At 37.2% G+C, this 27,274-nt stretch overlaps 2 protein-coding genes across 3 annotated transcripts in view; one reads left to right on the forward strand and one right to left on the reverse strand.

Moving 5' to 3' along the window:
- LOC137297124 (organic cation transporter protein-like) overlaps positions 1 to 7,787 on the reverse strand; it is a 36,101-nt gene extending 28,314 nt beyond the window's left edge. The window contains exon 1 of the mRNA XM_067829124.1: positions 7,400 to 7,787. The gene's annotated coding sequence lies outside the window, so the exon portion shown is untranslated. The remainder of the gene's footprint in view (positions 1 to 7,399) is intronic.
- Positions 7,788 to 9,948: 2,161 nt separating this feature from the next.
- Positions 9,949 to 26,830, forward strand: LOC137297112 (cytoplasmic polyadenylation element-binding protein-like). 2 transcript variants are annotated; one of them, XM_067829113.1, is made up of 13 exons: positions 9,949 to 10,166; positions 10,893 to 11,067; positions 11,491 to 11,601; positions 12,270 to 12,423; positions 14,374 to 14,554; positions 15,572 to 15,812; positions 17,538 to 17,651; positions 19,514 to 19,576; positions 20,023 to 20,147; positions 20,543 to 20,741; positions 21,339 to 21,433; positions 21,767 to 21,965; positions 23,508 to 26,830. In XM_067829113.1, the coding sequence occupies exons 1-12, from the start codon at positions 10,149 to 10,151 to the stop codon at positions 21,956 to 21,958; spliced, it is 1,668 nt and encodes a 555-aa protein (XP_067685214.1). In that variant the 5' UTR covers positions 9,949 to 10,148; the 3' UTR covers positions 21,959 to 21,965; positions 23,508 to 26,830. The 2 variants fall into 2 exon arrangements, with proteins under 2 accessions (XP_067685214.1, XP_067685206.1); XM_067829105.1 differs by having other exon boundaries at positions 9,998 to 10,166; positions 12,255 to 12,423.
- Positions 26,831 to 27,274: the final 444 nt, after the last annotated feature.

Here is a 27,274-nt window from a genome sequence, read left to right on the forward strand (position 1 = left end):
GGCCAGGGTCCTTTACTTGGTTGACACATGTCATCATACCCTCATTGCAAAGACTGATACTCATGTTGTTGATCATTGGATTGTCTGATCCAGACTAAACTTAATCTGTTATTCACGTATTGAGGATAATCGGGTGGTCAGGGTCCTTTACTTGGTCGACACATGTCATCAGTCATCATTGCAAAGACTGATACTCATGTTGTTGATCACTGGATTGTCTGGTCCAGACTAAACTTAATCTGTTATTCACGTATTGAGGATAATCGGGTGGTCAGGGTCCTTTACTTGGTTGACACATGTCATCATACCCTCATTGCAAAGACTGATACTCATGTTGTCGATCACAGGAGTGTCTGGTCCAGACTAAATTTAATCTGTTATTCACGTATTGAGGATGAGAACTATTTTTATGGATATACAACTTCTTCATTCTTCACCCTCGAAAGAACACTCTAATTGAGAAGTACAACTTCTGGGAAACAAAGCAGGCAAGTGGTCAATCCATAGATCAATATATCACAGAATTGAAAACGCGGGTAAAGAGCTGTGACTTCGGTGAACAATCTGAGTCGATGATAAGAGACCGTATCATATTTGGTGTTGCCGATAGTGAACTTAAACAGAAACTACTCAGTGATTCAGACGACCCATCCCTACAACGAGTGACTGAACTTTGTAGGTCATATGAAGCCGCAAATGCACAGATCAAAGCAACAGAAAAGACAGTTCCAGTGCATGTAGTCAAGAAGAAAACTCCACAAAAGACAGTAAACTGGAAGGAGCACAGAAACAAACCAACTCACAAAAACAGTAAACAGCAGAACAAGACGTTTCAGTGTAAACATTGTGGAACTAAACATGAATACTGGGCCTGCCCTGCGTATGGAAGAGTGTGTGGCAAGTGTCATGGTAAGAATTACTTCACTAAAATGTGCTTCACTCAGACACAGTCTCATACACCAAAGAAGGACATACATTCACTTGAAGAATATGATGAATGTGATGAATATGATGACGTGGAAGAACTGTTTCTTGGAACACTAAACACTCTAGCTTCCAATGACAAAGCATGGTATGAAATTATTGCTGTGGATGGCCACAAGACGTCGTTCAAACTCAACACTGGAGCTGAAGCCAACATGTTACCTGTGAAGACTTTCCAACAAATGAACACTAGAAACTCACCACTCTCACCATCCAACACAACTCTCATCGGCTACGGCAACAACCGTATCAAGACAATGGGTAAGATTGTACTCCCATGTGAAACTGCATCACTGAAACTTGATCTTGAATTGTGCGTTATTGATGTTGATTCCCCGCCAGTTCTAGGATTGAAGGCATGCGAACAACTCTCACTTGTCCACAGGACAGTCCATTCACAGAATGTGAAAAGCCCAATCAGTAAAGAAGAACTCATCACTACATAACTTCTACCAATACTGTGGTATACCATTTCACCCCTAATACAGTGTTATTTATGTCCTGCTTACCACTGAAGCACCATGCCAGTATTGCCACCTTTGGGAAATATGATGAATAATAAATAAGTGAGTGAGTTTAGTTTTACACCGCAATCAGCAATATTCCAGCTACATGGCGGCGGTCTGTAAATAATCAAGTCTCGACCAGATAGCCCAGGATGATAGCAAGGATGATAAAGCCACATGAAGGGTGTGTGGTCAATTCTCAGCAAACCCTCTCATTGGTCAACGCTTGCTATCATCCATTTGTGTCAAAATCATTTGGTTGAGGGTCAAATCGGCCTTCAATCATCTTGCAGAAGTAACAAAAAGGAAATGGTATGTCTTATGAATGGTGATCGATAGGCCAATCCTTCATCATTATGTTTAGATAAAGTTTTAATCGGTTGCATGCGATGGTAGTGTAGCGATCGGCAAAGCAGGTGGGTGGGGTACACTGAAGTGTCCAGCCTTGTCTAGATATATTGTACCATGAAGCGTTTCAAGACGGGGGGCATCTCAAAATTTCTATTTTTTTTCTAAATAATCTTTACGATCATGATACGAGGGCCTGTGTTGCTGAAGGACTATTCGACCCTAGACCTTCACGGGTCAATGAATAATAAATAGCTATTGTCTTTCCAACACGATAGTGGGGCCATTACGTTGCAGAGAATATCTCAAGCTGACAAGGCCATTCCAATTAGCAAGCAGGTGTTTTGTCAGGTACTTCTCACTGTACTTCTTTTCCACCTTACAGTCCCTAACCATCTTCTTTCCCCTCCTCCCCAGTCTCATTCTATAAAGCGAAAGCTCTAAATGATGCCAATCTAGATTTCGTGCATATCTGAATGTCATATCTAACTGGAGATACATGTATAACAAAATGAATGTTTGATATTTAAAACTGTGTTCTGTAACACCTAAAAATGTATTTTAGGATAGTATCAATTGAAAATTGTGATAAGAATAAAACATTTTTGGGTCTCTACTGAGTGAGTATGGTCTAATGTAGTTTTTAGTAATATTCTAACAATGTCAAAACAGGTCATACCAGAAATTGGCTTCACACATATTGTACCCATGAGGGGGATCAAACCCAAGGCTTTTTATTCAGCATGGCGTGAGAATGCTTTCATCACTTGGCTACCCCATCAACCACATTGTCAAGAAGCCTAAAGACTTTTCACAAGGGTCATGTGCTGTGTAAAGCTGCACTAAGCAATGCTGCAGCTGTATGAGTGTGGCATGTAAATCATGGTAAATACTTGAGTCTCGACAGAGAATACAGAGGCATAACTTAGGTGAAAAACTCAAAACTCAAAACATGTGACGTTCACACACATTTTCACCTGGACACCGGACAATACAATACAACCACTCTTACTGATAAGATTTTATTAGTTTGTGACCAAATACTTTATCCAGGTGTGTTGTGATAGAAATCACATTACTGTAAATCATGATATTAATGCATCATGAATATAATATGAGTGCGAGGGTCCGGTCTGAAATGTGGCACAAAATTAATGCGAGCTCAGGAAGCTGTGTTAATAAAATGTGACACTCTGAACCTTTCATGTTGCTCACTTTCTTCTCATTTCTTTTTACCATAAACTAATGACCTTAACTGTGCTTGGTAAGCAATGAATAGAAAGAAGGTAACAATGTTTTGATTACCCTGCCATGTTTGATCACGTATCCTACTTGGCTTATGACAACATTTATACACGTAATCCAACTTGAAAGACTTCTGTTGTAACCAGTGACTTGAGATACTTTTAATAAGAAAGTGACCTGTGTTGGGCGAATGTGTAAAGTCACACATCCGCATTGATTCAAAATTTGCCGATGAAGTTTCATAGGATATCAATTTGAGTCATTGAAATTTCTGCTAATTCGTCACTTAATTTTATGAGAGACTTATAAATTGTTAAGAATGAAGATTTTTATGGATATCAACGTCTTTATTATGAGAACACAATGTTTTGGAGTTAATGCTTACACCTTTATCACCTGTTCTCTTAATAAAGAAGTTGATATCCATAAATATCTTCATTCTTATGTATTTCACTTCTAAATGCCCTTCAAAGACTTATAAATTGTTGTTATAATCCGTATTGTTATGAAGAAGGCTAAAGTGAGGACAATAAAGACAACAAGAGATTTCCATTTTCTGTCATTTATTGAGTTCTCAAAAGTAGACATGGTCAGACTGAAATGCACTATTATGATAATGCGAGTAGAGTGCAGACGCATTTTTCCCATTAATAAAATGTTTGCATTAATGTCACGATATGGCTTATTCATTTATTACATTCATGGCTTATTTTCATTGCTGCAGCCATATATAATACAGACCAACACACATTTCTAATAATACCACACTAATTTACACAATGGAAATCAGCAATTACCGGTTCCACCAATTGGTGGCCGTGGCATTGCGGTCGTAATAACAAATCAATTGTTGCTTGGAAAGAGTTTGGCAGGAATGACAGAAATGGCAGAAACATAAAATGAAAAGGCTGCAAGTGAATGGGTCAATCTTCTCGCACTTTCTACCGTCTTTGTCATGACAAACAGGTTTGGGACAATGATAATCAGCTAGATGTTGAAGGAAAAACATGAAGCAAGTCTTGGCTGTTTACTATTCTGGGCAATCATCTGGCATGGTACTAATAAAGTTTACTTAGCAACATATAAGTATGGTATTTCACTAGAAAGTAAGATGATGGTATCAAGTGATGATGGGAATTGGTTGAAATCTCACAGTTGATGACTGATTCATTACCAACAAGTAATCATAAAAAAAATGGGTTGCTGTCATTTTTCGGATTTTCCTATTCACGTTGATAACACAGTCAGGTATACAAAAAAAACATGGTTTTATGATGTTTTATTGTTTCAATTAGAAACTATGCAAATTTCATATTCAATGCAAAATGATGCTAGCTGCTCATTGATGATTGATATATCATGAACATAAACATTCCAGAGTTTTCAGGACGTTCTCAGGGTAGAAACATAATTTTGATTTCTTGTCCTTAAGACTTCTCTACATTGTCACCATCGAGAATGACAAACTTCTCCTAACTTTACTTGACCTTGAGCAGAGCTCATAAATAGACCCCCTAATTTCATGGAGAACACTAGAGTTGTGACGATACGCCCATGCAACGATACGATATGTATCACGATACTGGTAGTCCGATACATACGATATGATACGTATGACGATATTTTGTCCTTATATACAGAAAAATAAAAGTACTGGAAATAATGTGCTGTTATGTTATCATTTCAGGGAAGGTATTCTTCTCCCAAGAAAAATAAAACACGTCATCATGAAAGACATTTTATTAAAAATGTTTAGCATGTGTCAGTAAAGTAGTGTTTTCCCAAAAAAATGGAACAGCAGGGATCAACATTGGCACAACTGGCTTTTTTGCACAGATAACAAAATAAATTTGTGAAAATTATCTCAGTCGGAGCATGTCCATGGCAATATTTTCCACAAAAATCTAAATAGAACGGGAGACGGTGCTTTTGTAGACTGCGAAGTATGTAAGTATCGTGTTGAATCTATACACGACAATCGTATCGATGTATCATATCGTGCAGCTCTTGAATCGCGATAACTTGCGTATCGATTAATCGTCATAACTCTAGAAAACACTCTGACTCTTCAATGACCTCACTGGTATCGTCAAAACAGAGTGCACATATTAGCTCATTTGTCAGGGACATTTGATCAGTCTCCTTATCCATCTCACAACAGTATCATAAGCTGGACTATTTTCACCATAAACAGATTTCATCTCCACTTCATTCTGTCGGGCAGTTGCAGCCCTTCATTTGCAAAAACTTCATAACACTGTATGAATCTAGCTCCTGCAATCATAGGAGTACTCATGTTTTAACTACCAGAAGATTGAATAAAGCAAAGCAAGTACTTTCGGGTACTTTAACTAGATACGGATCACTGATGTAACCTTATTATTTTCAACATAATTTCTCAATAAATTCATGGTGATAATTAGAATTTTTTCATAATCCCCTCGTATGAGAATATATGAACAATTGCAGGTCATGTAGTCACAGCAACCAATCTTTGATTACTTGAATAAATCAGAACACCACTAGTATCTGACATAAATTAATTGTACATTGCCACCGAATGCAATCAATATAACCTTCATTGGTCTTTTGTTTCAGATGACGAGTTGGAAACACTACAGTTAATAACAGACGGTTGGACGGAAAGTTAAGTTTCCTGATTGTCAGCACCGCTGAATAATCGGCAGCAAAGAGGATATTATTTAACACTTTGGAATTCATGTCAGAAAAAGGTTTTGATGTTTCATGAATCAAAGTTGATGCATATTTTTCTTGTTTTGGTCATTGCTAGGCAATAGAAGATAACAGACACAGATGGAATAATTTTATTATGGGGCAGAAGAGAAGGGAAAAAAATGAAAAAAAAAAGGCTTCATTAACCAAATAAAATGGTATATAATAAAAGCAACATATGTCACTATGGTGACACAGTCCCCCACCTGAAATTGAAAAATCAAACTCAAAAAGGAATGAAAGTGAAGGTTGTAATTTACAATGAAGTTAAATGTCAACAAAAACATGACCTGTCAACCTCGTTTGATATTTCACTCTGTAGTTGTTCTAACACACATACATTTTCAAAACTCAATTTGACCTTTACATGAATGTCCTAGTGTATGAAATAAGAAAAAATAGCAACCAAAACAATTGCTCATTGAAAAACTCTCAATGGCAGTCTTGAATGTCTAAGAAGAAAATCCAGTGAAGGGTTCTTGAGATACCTCACCATCAAGCTTCACATGCAGTTTAACAAGCTGAAATCTTCAAAGTGTCGCATGACCTCAAAAATTAAGTGAAGCTCACCAAAATCGGCAGGGTGCTGCGCCTACCTTAGACAAAGCTTAGTGCTGAATATGAAGAAAATCCAATGAATGGTTCATACGATATCTCATTAAGGGTAACACATTCAAGTCCCCTTGTGACCTTGAAATAAAGGTCAAGTTCACCAAACCTGACTGGGACCTTTCTCATACTGTGATAAACCTATGGACATACAGACAGAGCCTCACACTAAACATGCATCACAATAATAATGGACATTTATCAATGCACTTGAAGGTCAACAGTCACATGACATCCTACCGGGTACCCATTTCTGAACTGAGGCAATTTTGTTAAACTCATCTGCCTTAGGGGAGACCACACAGGCTTCATAGCAATCACTTCCAATTAATTGTTACACAGATACACCTATTATTAAACATAAATGTTTAAATATTGATTCATTCCTTCAAACATCATCTACCATCTATTCCTTACATCTACCATCCACAAAATGATAAACGCTCTTAAGACCCTATAGTTATATCAGTACATCTACCATGCACAACATAATGAAAATTCTAGTAATACAGTAATGCACTTTACAGAACAACCATACACATGTGTCATGCAAAACTCCCAGCCCTTTACCCTTTGCCAAAAACAGCCCTTTGCAAAACATATAAATTGTTATCCCTTCACTTTGCTTCACATAACTGTGAATGATTTACAATAAAACCCTTCTACAGAATCATATGTATGTTGTTGATTTGTGTTGGTTGCTGTTTATCTCATATTTTATTTTATAAATTTACTTAGTACCTAAATTCCACTGAAATATTTTATAAACAGAGAGAGGTACGCAACGGTCGGAAAGACCAAAGACAAAGTATGGGTAACCTACCTTAATCCTAACACAACCAGCCATGGGGATCGAAGAGTGACGGAAGGTCGGTGGAGAATTAAATCAAGTTCAGCTTCAGATGGGTAGTGGTACATCTTATAATCTGCCTCGTCACAATTACAAATCATATTTTCAAAAATACATCACATACCTTCATCTTAAAGTCTTGCTCTCTGCTTCAGTCCAAGGGCCTGTTCAATGAACAAAATTTCCAAAATTAAGGAAAGCACGGTCGACAGGACAGTTAAGAATCCACATCAATATTTGTCTACCAAATCGCCCAGGTAACCAGGGACTCGCACTCAGCACTTCGAACAGGTGACGCAATCAGAGAGGAAAGCGCGAACTTGCGGAGCTGGTGAACAGGCTTGTTTTCCTTTCGGTTTCTCTGATACTAAATGAGCTCAATCTAATATGGTCCAATATACCACCCGGCAGCATTAATTGTGCCATTTATGAGAAGCATGCATTATCAGCCTTCCTCAAAATCAATATGCACTTGGAACCACGTGAAACCTGTTGATAAGGGAGGTCACTCTAATGTTGTCATTTGTGCGGCGTTTCAATGTGTTTCAGCCTGCTGACAGATGAGATCGGGTCCTCATTACACATTTCAAATTGCAGCCATATTTTTTTTCAACCCCAAAGACGTATACACTCGACTATATCCCTTCCCCATTATGTCATTGTAAGTCAACAGGTGAATTATGTACTGTATCGATTGTGTTTCCGCCATTGCCATGCCCAGGGAAAAGCGAAAAAAATAAAACAGCTGGTTCAGAGTGAATATACTGCGCAAAGTTGTCCAACATTTAATTGTCATCGTCATTGGTTAGGTGGTTGTTTAAGGACGCACTCAGCAATATTCCAGCTATATGGCGACGGTCTGTCAATAATCGAGTGTATAGACCGGACAATCCAAATTGGAATGATCAACTTATGAGCACCCTTCTATGCAGTTGGGAACCGGTGACATGTGTCAATCAAGTCAGCAAGCCTGACCGCGTGCACCCGATGCCGTTAGTCGACTTTTGCGACTAGCATGGGTTGCTGAAGACCAATTCCAACCCAGATCCTTATGGGTATTATGATGAGCTATATAGGTGAGCGAGGATGAGCTTGGTATAACCCCCTGTATGCAAGAACGACATATATTTCCCAGCTTTTCAACCTTCACCTTCAGACCTAATGAAAAGGGGTTACAGTTAACACCTCTTCAGTATTCCAGGTATAACATCTTGACGTGTGAGCTCGATCTGAGAGGAAAGACAGAGGCGATGCAGAGCGATTGAGTGGTTTGTCCGGTCCAGATCGAACTATAGATTTACACACTAGAATATTGCTGTATTCTGTGTAAAACAAGCAAAGTAGTATCGGGTAAAATGTCATGACCCACTCGTCCAAGCTGCTGAGACCTACTTTAAAATACGCGAGTGAACTTAGTTTTCACCCGCTTTTTACAATATTCCAGCAACATCACACCAGGGAACACTCGAAATGGGCTTCATAATATACATTGTGCCCGCGTGGGGAATCGAACCTGGGTCTTCGGCGTGACAAGTGGATGCTTTAACCACTGGGCTACCTCGCCGCTCCAGTACACCCAGGAAGTAACTGAGGGAGTTGGGTTAGACCGCCACAAATGATATACCAGTTATACCACGAGTGTCAGTTGAATGATGAATGGTGTAACCTGGGTGGGGTGATGGAGTCATGAAGGTTTCCCCAGAACCCAACAGGAAAAGAGTGAGTATGGTTCTATGATGCTTTTAGCAATATTCCATCAATATCACAATGGGGGACACCAGAAATTGGGGACACCGCACATTGTACCCATTTGCGAAACTGAGCCTGCATTTTCGCTTTAACATATAGGCTACGCCATCCCATCTTTAAGGTCCCGCTATTTCGTACTTTACGCTGCTTATGACAACGCTTCTTCAATACATTACAAACTCAGACCGTAATGCGAAAAACAATCGTTGAATTTATTGCTGAACGCTGTACTCAACAACATTCCATATTTAGGACGGTGCCATGTCAATAGCAGAAGCTTGAAAACTGAGGGAAAATAGCTTTCCCTTAATCTTTTCATAAGACATAAATTCCACATAATCTTAACCCAATCACCCCCATCCTAATCACCCGACGGTTAAAAGGCCTCAATATGAAAGGGACGGGATGTTTCAGGATTCACGATCGGTCGGTGAAAAGAAACAAGGCCACACCAGAAAAGATGGAGAACATTTGCTGTGTTTTTCCAACAAAGCGTTCTGTTTCCGTGTGTAGAAATAATGAGGTGATGGTCAAGTTCGAAAAATATCTAACTACTTTGAGAAAAAGTCTCGAATAGCCACAGATACAGGCCAGTACCTCCAAGTAAGTGATCAGCAACAAAGTATTCAATTTACGTCTCCAAATATATTGTTTACTTATGCACTTTCCCATATGATTCAATCTTTTCTAATGTTTAAAAATAAGTTGTTTTATTTTCCTTTAAGTTCCGACACAAGTAATACTCTGCTTCCGCGAAGGGCCGACAATGACCCACTTCTTATGCAAAGTGTAAAGCACGTGCAAATCGTCCCTCTGCACAGGAGTTTACTCGTCATGAGGCAAGGTACCCAAGTACAGGATTCATGAAAGCAAACGTAAGGACTGTTGTTGCACGTTTGTATTTCCTGTCAACACTGTTCGTTCATGTGGTAATTGGATTACCTGTCGATTTCGTGCATTTGTTATTTCTCAGGTAAAAACGTCAAATCCTGGATATCGTCTGGTGTGCTGTCAGTGTTTGATGGAACGTCTGGACATTCGTACCTCATACCATCGTTGACACTTGACAAACCATAAGACGCTTCGCAAAGGGCCTACGAGTTACAAAAAGACTGATAATCACGATGACTACACATGTTAACGTATGTATTGATCATATTTAATGTGTGTAGCCAGTTAAATCCACAGAGAGTTTAACTTTCAGTGTTAATTTGTCATCAAACACTGATTCAAAGTTTTAGAGTTGTCCATTTGTAATCTCAATATATGTTGCATGTGTAGCGTATCATTCCAACAATCTTTTCTAAAGTTTTGTTGGTTGCTGAATATATATATAACAGTAATTTAATGGACCAGCTTCTTGTTATTTCAACCTTTCACGTATCTGTCCCACAACTGAATTCCGCCATTGCTGAAATATTGCTGAGTACGTTAAGTAACGAACAAGTCTGAATTATTGTCCATTATGACCAAACCCTTGTTCAGTGTTCAAGCCTTAAATGAAGCAGACCTTGATTTTCCCATCACACTGTCACCTGTTTATGTTAATGGAACTATTTGTTTCTATAAAATTATGTATACTCAAAATAAGTAGCAAGTGTGGGTAGCTCAGCCCACCTCTGCCAGTGAGCCTGAAACCATGGTCACCAGGGTCCCCTGAGTCATAGAGTAGTCTAACACTTCATTGTCATACAATTTCTGTATGATATCCATGGCAATTCAAAGTCTGTATTTCAATATTTTCAGGAAATAACTTATTATTTTCACATGAGTCTTAGCTGCTGTATTCATTAGGGCATAGTTTTCTTTTGAATGAAACCACTTGACTGTTTTTGGTCATTGTGAAAACCTTGTCATGTTTTCTTCAGAATGCCAACATTCCAGCTATCAAGGTGGAGGACTTTGATAGTGGTGAAGGTCTTGTAAGTGGGTCTACAGCTGCTAACAATATGGAAATACTAAAGCACATCAATGCTTTATTAGACAACTCCCTCAACATGACAAACCTTGCAGGCAATATGCTGCCACAGGACAGGGCAAGAGGTATGTTTCAGGAGTCCAAAATCTTCAAGGACAAGCTATTTGATATTCTGGGGTTGCTTCATATCATAATATATCCCAAAATATTCTAGTCATCTTAAAAGGAAAGGTTGTGAGAGCAGAAATATCATAAGCGGTAATTCCTTCCCGAGAAAGAATTTGCATTCTTTTTCAAGCAGTGACAGTTGGAATACAACTTTCCAGCACCGTCTGAAATATATTGAAACTTAGATTGTTTTGACACCAATTCAAGCCTTCAAAACTGATATCTTTCAAAGAATATATTTGCTTGTAAACAAAAACTATACCCATGCATGATTGTCACATTTGTAAATCTGCTGATCCTGAAGATAAAGTTAAGAACGCTACTGCCTGGAGTGAGCTTTCATGACATTGTTTTAAGATTCACATGTTCACCACTTCCAGAAGCCATGCCACAAGTGCCAATGTATGCTGCCAACCCTTCAGCAGACTACCAGTCCCTGGTTGGCTACAACACTGTTCCACAGTCATCACAGGCTACAACTGCCTATCCTGGTAATAATGAGTGAGTGAATGAGTTGAAGGTGAACACTGTTGGATATTAATTGTCCACAGTAAGACAAGGACGAAAAGAGCATGAAAAATATGAGGCACTTTAAGCTTGATGTTGGTCATATTCAGAAACTTTTCATATGGTGGATTACACTTGTTTTAACTCCTGTATCTTGGACATTAAGCTTGTGTGTGAAACCTTTTGATATTATTCATTTGTGTACATGTGAACATGATCCTTGTCATTGTGTCATAAGTACTTATCACAATATTTTTAGTTGAGTCCTCTCCAGAAGCCATATTGAAAAATTTCTCTTTGCCAAGTCTTTGTGTAGTGTATCCTTATGATTTTGTTACAAAACAAATTTGTTTAAATTCGAAAGATGTGACTTTAAATGTTTGAACTTTTGTTCTATTCTTTCTAACATTTTTATTTGTCTTGTAAGGCCTACCTGATCCTGAATGGAATGCCCCAAGTGAGCTATATACGTAGTGCCATGTTGTTTAATATTTAAAATGGTTCAAGTGTCCCCAAATATTACTTGGCCTTAAATATTTATGGTAATATAGAAGATAGTCGAAGTTACAAAGAACTCATAAAGGGGAAGATGTTTAGCAGAGACAACGAAGTACAAGTAGTTAATAAATCTAATCAGTCCTCTTCCCTCCAGGCTTCCAGCTGTTTTCCCCAACGTCGCACGCTGCTGCAGCTGCCTCCCTACAGCAATACGGCGTGTACAGCCCCACCGACACTATGGGTTACACCACACCACAGCGTTACCCCAGGGCCATCAAGGGTGAAAGGACAGCAAGTGCTGCCTCAAGGTACCAGGTCTCAGAGTATTTCATCATACTCTTGAGTCCTTTTGACATCTTCTCAAACACAATGCTTTCAGTTATTCAGTATATTTTTATCGTGTCCTGGGTACAGGGTGTTGGGTATTTGATATCAAATATAATAATCAATTGTGCAGATTCTTCACTTTAGTAGAGTTCTTTGCGTTTGATTAGTGAAGATATATCTCATTACATAATGATTCCTAAGTTGAAACTAAAAGGTAAACAAGACAGGGCTTTAAGTGGCAGCTCCTCAAGTGGCATTTAGAAACTGGTATGAAGAGGAACAATTTCATGGACAAATGAATGCATTAGATCCAACGTTTTGGTGTAGATCCTAAAATTGTTATCCAACAGTTTATACAATTGGTTCATGAATAAACGTTGAAACCAACCAGAGAACAAAAGTGATGTTATAAACAGTTGTATTCTAAAATTGACAAAGTTCATAAATCTATACATAACACAACACAAAAAAGATATTTCTGTGATTGTTTCCTTTTATATATTGAAGTATAATGTAACACAAGGGCAGTCATTATAACAGTACAGACTGTGCTGGTAATGCTCACCTCTTGGCATTGTGACGTCACGTTTGTGATGTCATCGGGTTTGACATTCCATCGTGGGTAATGTAATTGATGATGTCAAAACATTGTGATGTCATATAGTTTATGATGTCCGGGCACTGTTCAAAATTTCCTGTCAAAAGAATACCGCAGAGGAGATGACATTTGATCTCACACAAGCTGTATCTACAGTGGAACAGTTTTGGGTGATAAAATAATATTTGCAGTGTGCTGGTTCTGTTAATTTGCTGTCATGTGAAATAAGAAGCAACAGTTAACTCTTCTTAGGTGCCTGAGAAAAAGATGCTAGCAAGGTTTCCGAATCCCTCAGCCAGAATAGCCTATAGGTGAAGACGGTTTATTTAACTTAAGACCTCCAGTCTGTACACATGGTAACACCTAAAAATCTTCACACATGAGACAGTCTCAACAAAGAATGTTAGTTTAACATACAACCTGTGCAGTTGTCCTGCCTGCTTATAAGTGGCAGAAGAGCAACTGGAAATCTGCATCTGTCATCCACCTATAAGTTCACACAGACACTGTAAATGTGCATAGATCAGCAGTTCTCATAGAAATACTCTGCCTTACTGGCTATATTTTGATGAACTTGACATATGGCTGACAAATGTGCATAACTGTAGTGGTACAATAGTATCATAATGACAGGCAAAGTAGTGCAAATAGTGGAAAGCATCATAGCATTGTGAACACAGTTACTTTACTTAGTGCTTATCTATATAAGCGGACTATTATTAGTTTCCAGAAGAAGACACTTTCTTAAAGCCAACGAATATGTTAAAACAGGATGAATTTTACATGAACAAATTCGTCTTCTGATAATCTGATAAGTATTAACCAAGTAGGGGGAGACAAATGTTTCTGTGGAATATATTCATTCCCAAAGTCAACATATGCATCACAAATAACAGATAATATTCATCTTGCATATCCGCCATAGAAACAGGGCAACCTCATACTCATTGTAAAATAGCTCGCATTGCATCTTCATGCGCAAGCTTGTTGATTTTTACCTGAGTGATAAATTACGTTGCTTTTGCTTGCATGGGTAATACTCGGTGTGACATGACTGAATATCTCTTGTGCCTCTCGCCTGGACTTCAGCAACCCATGCTTGCTGTAAGAGGTGACTAATGGGATTGGGTAGTCAGACCTGTTGACTTGGTTGATACATGTCATCATATCCCAATTGTGTGATGCTCATGATATTGATCACTGGGCTATCTGATCCAGACTCAGTTATATACAGGTCAGCCTATACTGATTGGCCACCATTGAGTGGTGTTATACAAAGCAAACCAATCATCGTGGTTTCAGATTATACTTATGTGGGACTGATTTCTTGCAGTGATTATGGATCCATGTCTCCAGTAAGCCCAATGAGTGACATGAGTCTGTCTCCCATGGACAAGATTATCTACTCCACACTTCTCTCGGGCAACAGGACAAATCGCAGTCCTTCACCATGTGAGTCAGACACAAGTGGCTTGAGCAGTGAATGTTCTGACCCTGCACTCCTTGACATGATGGTAAGTTCATCTTTGACATGATGTTAAGTTCAACTGCTGTACTACATAAATACATTATGTTGAGCGAGTAAGTTGGTTGTTTCTGCACTTTTGTAATATTTCTGCAATATCATGGGACACGAGAAATGGCCTTCACTCATTGTACTCATGTAGAGAATCGAACCTGAGTTTTTAGCATGACAAGTCAATGCTTTAACCACGAGGCTACCTCACATTAAGATGATGTATTAGGCTAAAGGTAGAAGCCATTTGTTTCAATTCATCCAGCTTAATTGTTGAAAGTATGTTCTTTATTTTAATGTTTCATGCAGATGGTTTCGTAAGACCCCAAATGAAAAATTTCATTAATCTGGTAAAACCTCCAATCATTTAAGCCACTTAAATTATGAAAATTGTCCATTATTTCTATTTGTTAAAAATATATTTAGAAGCAGCGTGACAATATATTACTGATGAATTAGTAAATCAGGTTTGAGGAATTAAGGTTAGGATTTCCTGACAACTGTCCACTAATACAGTGGAATCTGTCTAAACCGGCACTCCTTGGGACTGAAGAAATAATCTGGTTTATACAAGGTGCTGGATCGTGGAGCTGATGATAAATGTACAAGTCATGAATGGGACTGAGATTTTATGCCAGTGTTGACAACTTGCCGGATTGGAAAGATGCCGGTTTGGACAGCTACCACTGAAATAATGGCACATCTATCAATTTCCTCCCAGAAAGTCATCACAACTCTGTCAACAGTATGATCAAAATGACATCAGACAGGGTACACTAATTTCAAGGTATACTTGTTATCTGAATCAAGGTCAATGCATTTTAACAAGACAGTCTTTCCTTTATAATTTGGATCATTGGGTGTAGCCTAGTGGTTAAAGCATTTGCTCATCAAGCAATCAACCAGGTTCATGTCCCTGCGATTTCTTGTGTCCATTGCTAGTGTAGAAACTGTGTAAAATTATACCCAGTCAGACCAGTCAAATCTTGTTCTTCGTTTGACTTTGATGTTTCAGAATACATTGAGCATTGGTGGAAAGTTAAACATTCGTGGTCCCCAAACTGACATGTCAAACCAGTTGTGCCAAGGCATGCAGTCTGTACAGATGGCCAAAGATGCTCTGGTTCCCCTGGACTCAAGTCAGTTGTTGCATGACCAAGCCTGGCATTCACAAGCAATCACTCCCTTCCTCAACATGACCAATGTTGACCCATATGCCATAGACAGGGCTGCCAGACTTCACAGAAATGCTGCTGGTAGGTGTTTCATTATAATTAACTTGTTTCCAACCATGGTTTATGGAGATATATCATTGTGACTTGAAATATATCTTGTAGTGGTTGGTTGAATTTGAGTTGCTAACCCATGCTGGTCATCATTGTATTTGAATCAACTGTATGATCCCTTGTCAGAAACAGCTAAAGAAAATAATTTTCAGTGTTTACCCTTATGCAGAAAACCTGTGTATTTGACACAAATTGTCTCAAATATCTCAGTGAATTTAAAAGCTTGCATCATTGTTGACACAATACTACTAGGCCCTCAGTTCAGATAATCTAAGCTTGTAATTTGCTGTTGTTTAAAACTTTGTTCATTGTTTGCCAGTTAACTGCTCAGTGCTGAATAAGTACCTGATTTTCTTTAGCCTGTTTTTTATCTATACTGAACTATCACAGTTGATGTATTGATGAAAGTGTCTTGCTGAAGTTGAGTCCCCAGAACATGTCCATGACTCTCATGACACCAGAGAGACATGATCACTCCTAAATTTTTATGTCTAGGGCAAACACTGAATTTTTGAAGCAAGTCAAACAATGCACACTTAAAGACTTTAACTTAATTGGTCTGTACTCGGAGACAAACAAATGAAGAGCCTGGTAAGAATTGGTCTACAGTAACTCATGCATGTTGTAAGAGGCAACTAACAGGATTGGGTGATCAAGCTTTCTGATTTGGGTGACACATGTCACCATATCCTAGTTGCATAGAGACATTCATCATGGAATTTTTAAAATCATTCCAGTGAGGTTCTTTTGATTCCTGGTTATCCCCTGCAACATATTTTGCAGGGGTATTAAAATGCACCCTGTCCATCTGTGTGTGCACATTTGTTTTCCAGGGCAGAACTTTAAAACTTTCTTGACCACACTTGGCACATAGAATGATCTGGTGGTGTATTAGTGCCTTTTGGTAGTTTTGGTATTCTTAATAAAATATTTTTTGTATTTCCATAGCAACAAGTGTAACTTAGCCTGAAATTGGAGGTAATGCAGGGGACATTGATGTCTTCTTGTTTTCATTTCCGTTAGTTGACAAAGTATGAAGTAAGGTTGATTCTTTTGTCAGGTCACTATGTTGTAATTTTATATTTTCCCTTTGCTTAATAATGGGATTTTCTAATAAAGGTTGCTAATTTTCATCAACAGGAAATGTACTTGAATTATTTGTAATTATAATTATAATCTTAATATGTACATTACAACAGACGTCAGCAAAATCAGCTGTCAGCACAAAATCTTGAGTGCCTTTATTCAGTCAGAACTTATTACTCGAAGGTCAAATGCAGAGATGTCATCAAAGTCAATATGATGCACCTGGCCTAATCACCACACTGCGTGTCTTGACCTTGAACACAAGTGCCTGTCACTGTCCGTTAGACCATGTTGTTAATACTCATGCAGCTGGTCTGTGGACGCTCACTGATTCAACAGTGGGGTAAATCTTGTTTGTTTTTAGTAACCTGATACATTCTGTGGCTAGTTCCATGTCAAAAGATTTTCAGGAGGATGGGGGATGTCGTTCTTGTCACTGGACAACACTTTTACTTCTGTAGAGAGATCCTAAAACATTGGAACATTCTCACTTTTGGCTTGGTACTATGTTGTGAATGGAAAGCAATTCAGGAACGATGCTTTTACAAATATTCTCACAAATGTTTAATGGGTCAAACAACTACTTGATTGTCTTGTTATTGTTTGCAGCTGTGAGTGAGGCAAGCTGCACATGGAGTGGTCCACTGCCTCCGAGGAACCACAAAAACCCTACCTACTCCCCAAAAGTGTTCCTTGGAGGTGTTCCCTGGGATATCACTGAAGGTATCTTCATCAAATATGATCACTGCAGTTGTAATATGATTCAAACTGAGTGTGATATTCTTAACAGATCTGAAGATCTGGCAATTTGTAGGGTTCAAGGGGTCAGGAATACTCATTGTGCCTATAGTAGGATTATCATGACATGTAGGAATTGGGTGCTAATGTTCTGTGATTTTGAAGATGAGTTATTATAAAGATCATTAAGGTCAGATCTAATTTCTTGCTGCTGCTATGCTTAATGGTAAGTTCTACTTGATTTTCAAAAAGACCTAATCTGTTTGGGAAGGTCCAACTGTCCTTCTGATGATGCAATCTGAAATGGGTAATGGTGACTGGATTCTTATCCCGAATGCGAGTCAGTCAAATAAAAGTACTAGAATCAGTACTTTACTAAGATAGGTGGTGATGTATCCTTTTGGTGAAGACTCATCACAATGAAGACCCACAGTCATTTCCCTACAGAAGTCCCCACATCTCTGGTGTCCCATCACTGCAATATTGCTGGTATATTGCAGCATAAAGCTAAACTTACTTCACTGAGAAAGTGTAATCCTGAATATAACATAAGTTTGACCTCTTTCTAAATGGCATTATGCATTCACCACAGTTTCATCACGATGAAACAAATTTGAAACAATATTTCATCAGATCGTGGGGTGCACTGCCATATGATATGAGACATCTGTTGGACATTCTGTTCAGTTTTAAAAAATTGATTCATAAATTTTGTTGAAAATTATATATTGGAGAGGAAATGTTCAGTTTGAACCTAGTGACAAATACCTCAAATCTGCTTTCTGGGTGGCTAATGATCTTTCTGTAATGATCTGTTACAGGATCTTCCTATTGCAATAATAAGCACTAAAACCCCTTCTGAGTAGGATATGATGCACTGATAAGATTGACTTCAGAAAGCAAATCCTGTTTCTACTGTTTAGAGGGAGACTGTGTCAAGACTAAGGTGAACCTGCAGTCCTATGAAATTACATGTGTATCAACATACAAACTGATTCAAGACTTTCAAAATCTTTGTTTTTGTGAATTTGTTTTATTAGATTCGTATTTGAGTATACTTACTGAGACAATTTTAGTTTGACAACTGTCGTGGTGTTCCAATGATTGATATCAATCAAAAGAAAGATGAAAAGTAATTATTGATTGTAAAAACTTGTTTTCAATCAATCAGAAGTTTGTATCAGTATAACATGCATAAATGAAGTAAACTAATCATTAAATTTGGGTATTCACGAAACAAACATGGGCACTGAGTAAGCATTAAGCTATTTGCCTTGTAATATTTTAACAACTTTTATTGTTTAGTTACAATTCCACTGTCTTCTTGCATGTGTGCATTTCTTTGCCTCACAGTGTTAGTTGTTGTAAAAGACATCAATTAGAAAAGCATGGTGAAAACCTCATAAAACTGGTGATTACATTAAAAATGCCTACTTCAATTCCTGTTCAATAATGGTTTACCACAAGTCCTCTGATAATCAATAGCAGATTTCATTTGAGTTTCCCAACACTATACAACAGTCAGTAATTACAACCTTTTGACACTGAAAATTATATATCATACAACAATATTTTACTCTGTTTGCTAGATGTCTGTATGGTGCAGTGGCTTGAAATATCTAAGATATTTTTTAATATACCATCAGTTTCAGCCAGCCATATTTGATAGTTATTGACAGATTGACGGAATTGACAAACAGAATGTTGTAACTTGTTCAAATTGCAACAGGTGCACATTAATGAAGTGTCCAATTTTACTTTGTGCATGTTTATCTTATTATAACCAAACTGTAATAACAGTCGTGGGAAGGTTTGTTAGCACAGATTGTAACTTCTCTTTTTTCAAGCTGGACTTCAAGCAGCCTTCAACAAGTTTGGATCTCTCAAGATAGAATGGCCAGGGAAAGATGGTAAGATGATAGTTATGGAGGCTGTTTGAAAATGCTGGTTGAATGGTACATATGGATGAGAAAGTTAAATCTGCAGTTTGTTAGAACACTATAGTTTAGTCTCTGCTCTCATGTGACTTGAAATCATAGGTTCTATTGAAAACAACTTTAGATAATATTTCTTTTGAGCATCTTGATGAAGATCTTTCAAGGCAAATGATACTGACCTCAGCATACCACTGACTGCTCTATAGAATTGTTACTTCTAACATGTATTTAAAGCCTCTATAGAATTTTCACACCAGGTAATGTTGACCAAAAGAAATTCTAGAAACATTCTCAAGCCAGAAAAAGCTGTACTAGAAATATGATACATGACCTATCTTAAGCTGAACAAAAATTTCAACAATGATTTCCTATGATTTAGCTGTTTTGTCAATCTGCGACTGCTTCCATGTTTGTTCCAGGCTATGTGTACCTCCTGTTTGACAATGAGAAGTCTGTAAAGTGCCTTCTGCCTGCCTGTACACATGACTTCAGCAATGGTGACTACTACTATAAGATTTCAAGCAGAAGAATGAGGTCGAAAGAGGTCAGAGCAATGTCACAGTATTTTAAATAAATGTTTAAAAGCAGATTCACTGCTAAGGAAAACAATTAGTGCACACTTTATTGGTTCCAGTGAGTTCTGAAACAAATTAAGTTGAAAAAGATGTTTCCATGTAAGGTATGTAATGGAGACATAAGACGGAGATTAGCGTAGAGCTGGGCAGAGGCTGTCAGACCACAAGCCTTTAGAACAATATCAATACAAAGTCCCAAATTGAAAAGTTTCCCTATTATCGCCAATGTGACCTACAGAAAAATTCAGTGTTGAAATACCTTTGACATCTAGAAAATATGAAATATCCCATATTCAAAACAAATTACAAAAGTTAATGTTTCACCCCAGGTTTGCAAAACTGTACTATGTCCATGTGATTGAAGGTGCAAGTGATCCCCTGGGTGTTGGCAGATAGTAACCACGTGAGGTCCCCCTCCCAGAGACTGGATGCCCAGAAGACTATCTTCGTGGGAGCCTTGCATGGCATGATCACGGCTGAGGCATTGGCCAGTATCATGAATGACCTGTTTGGCAATGTTGTCTATGCTGGCATCGACACTGACAAACACAAATATCCAATTGGTGAGAGTGTGTGAAGGACTTCTTGTTTTGTTTTTTTTATGCCATGCCACACTTGTTAGGGTGAACTGGTGGAAGACTGCAGATTACATATGTTTGAAAATGTTAAAGTTCCAAATCTTTGAAGTTGGTATCCAGTCATTTTGACAGTTTGAGATGTTTCTAAAAGTATTGGCTAAGCCGAAAGCCAATCGCCTTTTTGTAAGTAGAGAATGTCAACAGGATAATGTGTAAAATTCTGCAAGAAACACCTTGAAAGAATGATGAAAATTACTGAATAAAACACATTTTGTGACGACATGTTTAACTATAATTGACCTTCAGTAGGATGATCCAGAGATCAACAATGTCAGTCTTAATTGGCTACAATACACAAGGGTTGATAGTCGACCATTATTATATGTTCCCAGTAATATTATTTTCATCATCACATCTGAACATGTAAAATAATATGAGTAAAATATACCTAGGTCCTTGGACATTTTACTAGTGCAGATTCTTTTGTGCTAGAAACTATATTAACCTTTTCGCTTCTGATCATTTCTACAGGGCAAGACTTTGTTGCTCTGTTTACTCATGTTTGCTGTGTGTGTCATCCAGGTTCTGGCCGAGTCACATTCAGCAGCAAGAAGAGCTATATGAAGGCAGTCCAGGCTGCTTTCATAGAGATCAAGACACCAAAGTTCACAAAGAAGGTAACTGCTGTACCTGAAATCTTGATTGTAGATCCTCTGTAGAGTTCCTCTTGTTAGATTTTCACTGGAATTTTCTCAGTAACTTCTGAACTCAGTTGATTCGCATTTCTTACCATAATTTCAAAACTTACTGGTGTGAAACGAAAAAGGGTTTATCAGCCATTTAATGTGATAATTTTCAAACCAATGTTGCATCGCACATTTCTGGTTGGCCAAAATAGGCAGTCATCCTTCCTTATTTCATACCCACTCCATTCAGTTATGTTTGAAGTTTTGAGAGGATTATATTGCACTTGCATGTTTGCCATCTAATACTCTGTATTTCGATGTCAGATTCAGATAGACCCCTACCTGGAGGATGCCATCTGTTCACTGTGCAGCATCCAACAAGGTCCCTACTTCTGTCGAGAAATGCAGTGCTTCAAGTACTTTTGTCGATCATGTTGGTACTGGCAGCATGCCTTAGACACCATGCGACACCACAAACCTCTCACAAGGAACACCAAGAATTCAATTCCATTTTGAGCAATAGGTAAATTCTTAAACTTACTGTTTCTAATGAAAACTTAAGTTGACAATCTGTACTTAGTTGCTATTGTCTAAACAATTGTCTGATGTTAAACTCAAAGACATTCATCTTCCATCCATTACATAGAGCAGCTCTGTCCTGTCATCATTTTTATCCCACGGAATCCAGAAGCTCTTTCACTTTATGAAAATGCACAGTCAAGTCAACACTCTAATAATGTCTTGCAATTTGTTATACACTTTCTGCCATTCACTGTACAAATGTACTCGTGTCAAGTATTGGGAAGGTTTGCATATTCCATGTTAGTACAGGAATGCAGTGCATTTGGCTTCCCTGACAGTCACATTTCATTAGCCAGTAGACATCTGCCATCATTGCTCTATCATGGTTGAATGAATGCAGTCAGTGACCATACAAAATTGTTAATATGATGCAATGAAAAGTGTATTAACCTGTTAAACATTGCCTCACCCATGATGTAGTTCTACTCACCACTGCAGCAACCTGTGGTTTGGGCTCATGGCCATAGGACTGGAATACTGTTTACAATGACATCAAAGTATACTTGCACATATTTGGATCACAAGACAACTGTCATTACTAATTCAGTCAACTATTGGCAGACAGAAGCATTTATAAATACTGTTCCTTTGTATAAAAGCATTCATAAGTGTTTTTTCTGGCATGCATTGATCTTACCGGTTTGTCACTTTGTCAGCATTGTTTTGAAGTTATCTCCCAATTTATGAATGAATACTGATGTTAAAAATTAAATTTAAATCTGAATGCTAGACTAGCTTACAAACTGAAGTTGCTTCGGTTAAATGAAATACTAACCTCATAAGTAAGCAAATTATTAGTTAGTGTAGAACTTGTTATAACAATCCTGAGCCTTGCATTGCCTTTGATGATTAAACCTAAATTATATTTCTTCACCGACTGTAACATGAAAATAGTTGTCAGCATTAGGACTCTTCAGATGATAGAGGATTAAATATAATTGATTGTAAGAAAAAGCATATTTTCTATTTATCAGAATTTTTTTTAGTAGAACACACTAGACTGAAGTAAACTAACCATAAGTTTGACAAATATTCATACAAACATGTGGTTGACAGTGTAAATCTGTGCACATTGTATTCATAGTCTTGTATTCTTCACTACGGTAAATATTAGTGTAACCTGTCAGTAAATAAACTGTGAATAAATCTCTTGTGAATGTGATGAGATATACTGACAAATATTTTTGATATAAATAAACTGAGTAATTTGTATGTATAAGGTAAAAGTAAAATTCCGGTTGCTGGCAGAATTATGGACAATACTTGTACCCTTTATCTTTCAGGGTGATTGGAATCTCTCCCAAGTGGTCCTGGGTATAATTCTGTAGTTTATTGCACCCAGTTATATCAAAAAGGTTTGTTGTGAAAGCCAAGTCTGATTTCATTGGACTAGTTTTCGGTTCAGTTCATTGCTGGAATATTTCTAAAAGTGTCATACTTGACTACCATTTACATTCTGATTGGCTCCGACTCTTTGTTTCAGGAAATGTTCCAGAGACAGCCACAAGCGAGAAGTGAAGTTGTTTATTTTTATGCTCTAGTCATGTGATAACCTTTATGTATTGGACTCCTTGTATTTTTCCTATGCCCTCTATTCTCTATTGTTGGTTTGTTGAATAACAAAAACTTGTTTTGTACATAAGTGCTGTTTTCTTTGTTTACATTTGATTTTGTTTACCAGTGTCTCAAATGAATTTTGTTATAAATGAGACATAGATTTTTCTTGATCATTGATGATAGCTTCAGAATAACAGGATGTATCAATATTTTATTTTTCTTATCTCATTCACAAGTCTCGCCCATTTCATAGACATTTTATATATCAATAGCCTTTTAGGAACATCATTACACACAATCTTGGTAGCAGGAACGCATACTTTTAGAGGTTTTATGAGAGTTGAAAGAAAGTGTTTGAGTCCTTCATATGTAAGCTTATGGTTTAGGTAATATGGCATTCTAGACTGAATGAAAACAAAGTTGAGAATTGCTAGTCTTTTAATTCCAAGTAAATGCGTAAGAATAAATATCTGAACACAAGTTGATTAAGTAACAAGAAACGTGGAAGTGATTTTTTTTCCCCAAGCCTTTCTGCACACATACACCAACTTGTTACGTTCTGGAATCAGTAAAACTGATTGCCACCACAAGTAATTGAGGCTAAAACAAATTTCACTACCTGTTAGCCCAGACAGGACAAGTACCAAGCTTGAATCTTCATGTAGGTACAATGTGAAGCCTATTTCTAGTGTCCCCTGCCTTGATATTGCAGGGATATTCCTAATGGCAACATAAAGCTATACTCACCCTTAGGACAGGGGCTTGACTGCCTAGTTCCCATTGAAATTAGCTGAAATGCTGTTCATGAAACTCGGCATTCACTGAAGTTGTTCTTTTCAAGGCTTTCAGCAACCCATGCTTGCCACGAAAGGCGACTGTGCTTGTCATAAGAGGTGACTAACGGGATCGGGTGGTCAGGCTCGCTGACTTGGTTGACACATATCATCGGTTCCCAATTGTGCAGATCGATGCTGATGTTGATCACTGGATTGTCTGGTTGAGACTCGATTATTTACAGACCGACGCCATATAGCTGGAATATTGTTGAGTGCCGCATAAAACTAAACTCACTCACTCACTTTTCAAGGCTAGTCTGATAACTGGTCAATAGATTGTCTTCTACAATGAAACCCCAACAAAAATGAAGTGTACATTAGCTTTTTTATGAATGTTACCATCTTTTTGTAAGCACAAATTATCTCATTGTGCTTGCTAGCCCAGTTTACTTAGCTTAGTATGAAGTTATCTTGTTTCAGTATGATTAGTTTTACTGTGACATTTGACTTGATCAGCTTCAGTCTGAAAATTTGTGAGTTTTGTGGAATAGTTTCTAGTTATGTGGAGTCTGAACATTGAACCCTTAAGTTCCATTGCTAATTACGAAGTTGGCATAATAGTATTATGACATGTCTACTGTTGCTTTATCTTTTAGAACATTATTGAGGTAAATTTATGTGTTATTTTATATACTCAACTTAAGTGAAGGACCACTCCAATATTAAAGTCTTTAATAGTTCATATTATGATCCATTTAATACTTGTATACTGGGACAGTCCTAGACTTTTTTTGTTGTATATTTGATTTGGTTTGTTACTCATTTCTAGACAAAGTAAGATTTCTAAGGAAAATGATATATTCACTATTAGTTTACCCAATGTAAACAAGTGAAAATTCTGTGCAAATTTGGAATATTGCTGACTTGGTAATGTGGATTAGACATTTCTATGGTGATTTCTTGAGTGGTGTTTTGTATCCTTTTTGGACAGTTAGGAAAAAATTACATCAAGCAAAAATTTGTAGGTCTGTAGAAAGTTACCGTGATAATAGGCCTTGAATGTTCAACTTTTTAATTGCCAATGTAAGTCTCCTGACTCTTATTTTTTGTATTTACACGAAACTTTGAGCCCATGAAATGTTCAACTGACTCGCACAACATTTTGTATAATTTTTTTGTCATAGTATTTCTACATTACAAAATGTTTTATTCAATCATTAGTTTAAAGAGTGTAAATGAATTTTGAATTGCACCCACAGGCTCGGTTTTTGAACTTCATTCATTGAAAGGAATTTCTCAAAAGTTTGGATTTATAGTGTATATATATGTATTGTTACATGCAGTTGCCTGTTTGAGTTTATTTTGCACAGTTATAAATTAATGCACTTGTTTTGTTGAATTAGTTCTGGCAATGAATTAATGGTCCTTGTGTTCAGTTGGCCATGTTTCTGCTTCTATTTATTGTGCTATTTCTGAAGTGCTATTGACATTTTTGTTAACACGCTCTCTAGGTTGTACAAGGTTTAGTATGCAAGCCAATTTGGTTGTTGGGAGGGTAGTTGCTAGTGTTTGTAGCTGATACCTGTCAGTATTGAAATGTTGTTTGTCCTAATGTACACTCAAACATATATTCACTTCACAATCCCAGTTTACCTCAATTCCAGTTTGAAAAAATAATAGTTGGAGCAACGGTTTCACAAAATGCATGCAAATATCTTGCATATGCCATATTTTTAATGACTTTCCGATAGTGATTTCATTTCTATCAAGAACAGGCCAAATACTGAAAGACATTTTCAGAAAATTTGCGATTTTGGGTTCAAAAGCACAATTTCTTCTCCTGTGTTTAGTATATTTTCATGTTAATGCATTTTAATGTACTCTTTGCAAACCAATATTTCAGTGATACTTTCCAGTAAGAGATACAGAAATGTTTAAGGATAGATAAATAGTTCATCCTATTGCTTTCACACTTTTACAGACATGCCTTAACAACAGACATTTTAGCAGTGGATAATTTTTACACACATCTTTCCAAGGAAATCATTCATGCAGTTTTACATAACTGAGACAGAACTGTTTTAAATGCATGTAACAGTGAGACATAGTAAGAAGCTTTTTAAGAAATCTCAAATGGAATGTTAAGATTTTTATTGCTTTAACAAATGTAATAATGTTTTACCATCAGTAATGACTCTCCTGTCTTTTTATAACATTTTATGTAGCCTCTTCAAATCATGGGATATGTCCAATCTTTTTATTTCCAGAAGTAAAGGAATTAGTTACACAATTAAAATTGTTTCTATGTTCATTTTGTCACATTTCCTGAGTTGATTTTCTTTGTCATTTCCATTTTGCCTTTTTCAGGTGATGGTGTATGCTAGAAAAAAAAGAAAAAAAATATAATATTTTATGATGCAAAAATATTTGTTACTATCTTTAAACATTTGTTAAATAAAACCTTTTATAACAATACCTTTACTTTGTTGTCTTTTAGAGGCATTTAGAAGTTGTTATATATGACCAGGCTCTTTTTTTCATGGATAAATCTTTTAATTCTTTGATACACATTGTTTTGAGGTCATTTCAGACCCCTTCATCAGTAATTCAGCAGCATAGTAATTTCATGGCACAGCTATGGCATTATAGCATCAACTGTAAGTTCACCTAATGAAGAGGTCTGAAATGAATTTCAGACCTCGAAACGTGGTGTACCAAAGAATTAGAAGATTTATCCATTAAAGATCTGTAATTGTAATTGTTGTTGGGTCTTTTTTTGCATTGAACTACATAAAATTTCTCCCTCATAACAAATAGTTATCTGTGTCAATATTTTAATGATTCTTTGTTGAACAAGATTATTTATTTGCAGGACAAAAGTTCGGAATCGTTATTTTGAGTTCAGGCGACAATTTTA

The sequence above is a fragment of the Haliotis asinina genome, chromosome 1 (genome assembly GCF_037392515.1).
Source record: "Haliotis asinina isolate JCU_RB_2024 chromosome 1, JCU_Hal_asi_v2, whole genome shotgun sequence".
NCBI classification, from domain to species: domain Eukaryota; kingdom Metazoa; phylum Mollusca; class Gastropoda; order Lepetellida; family Haliotidae; genus Haliotis; species Haliotis asinina.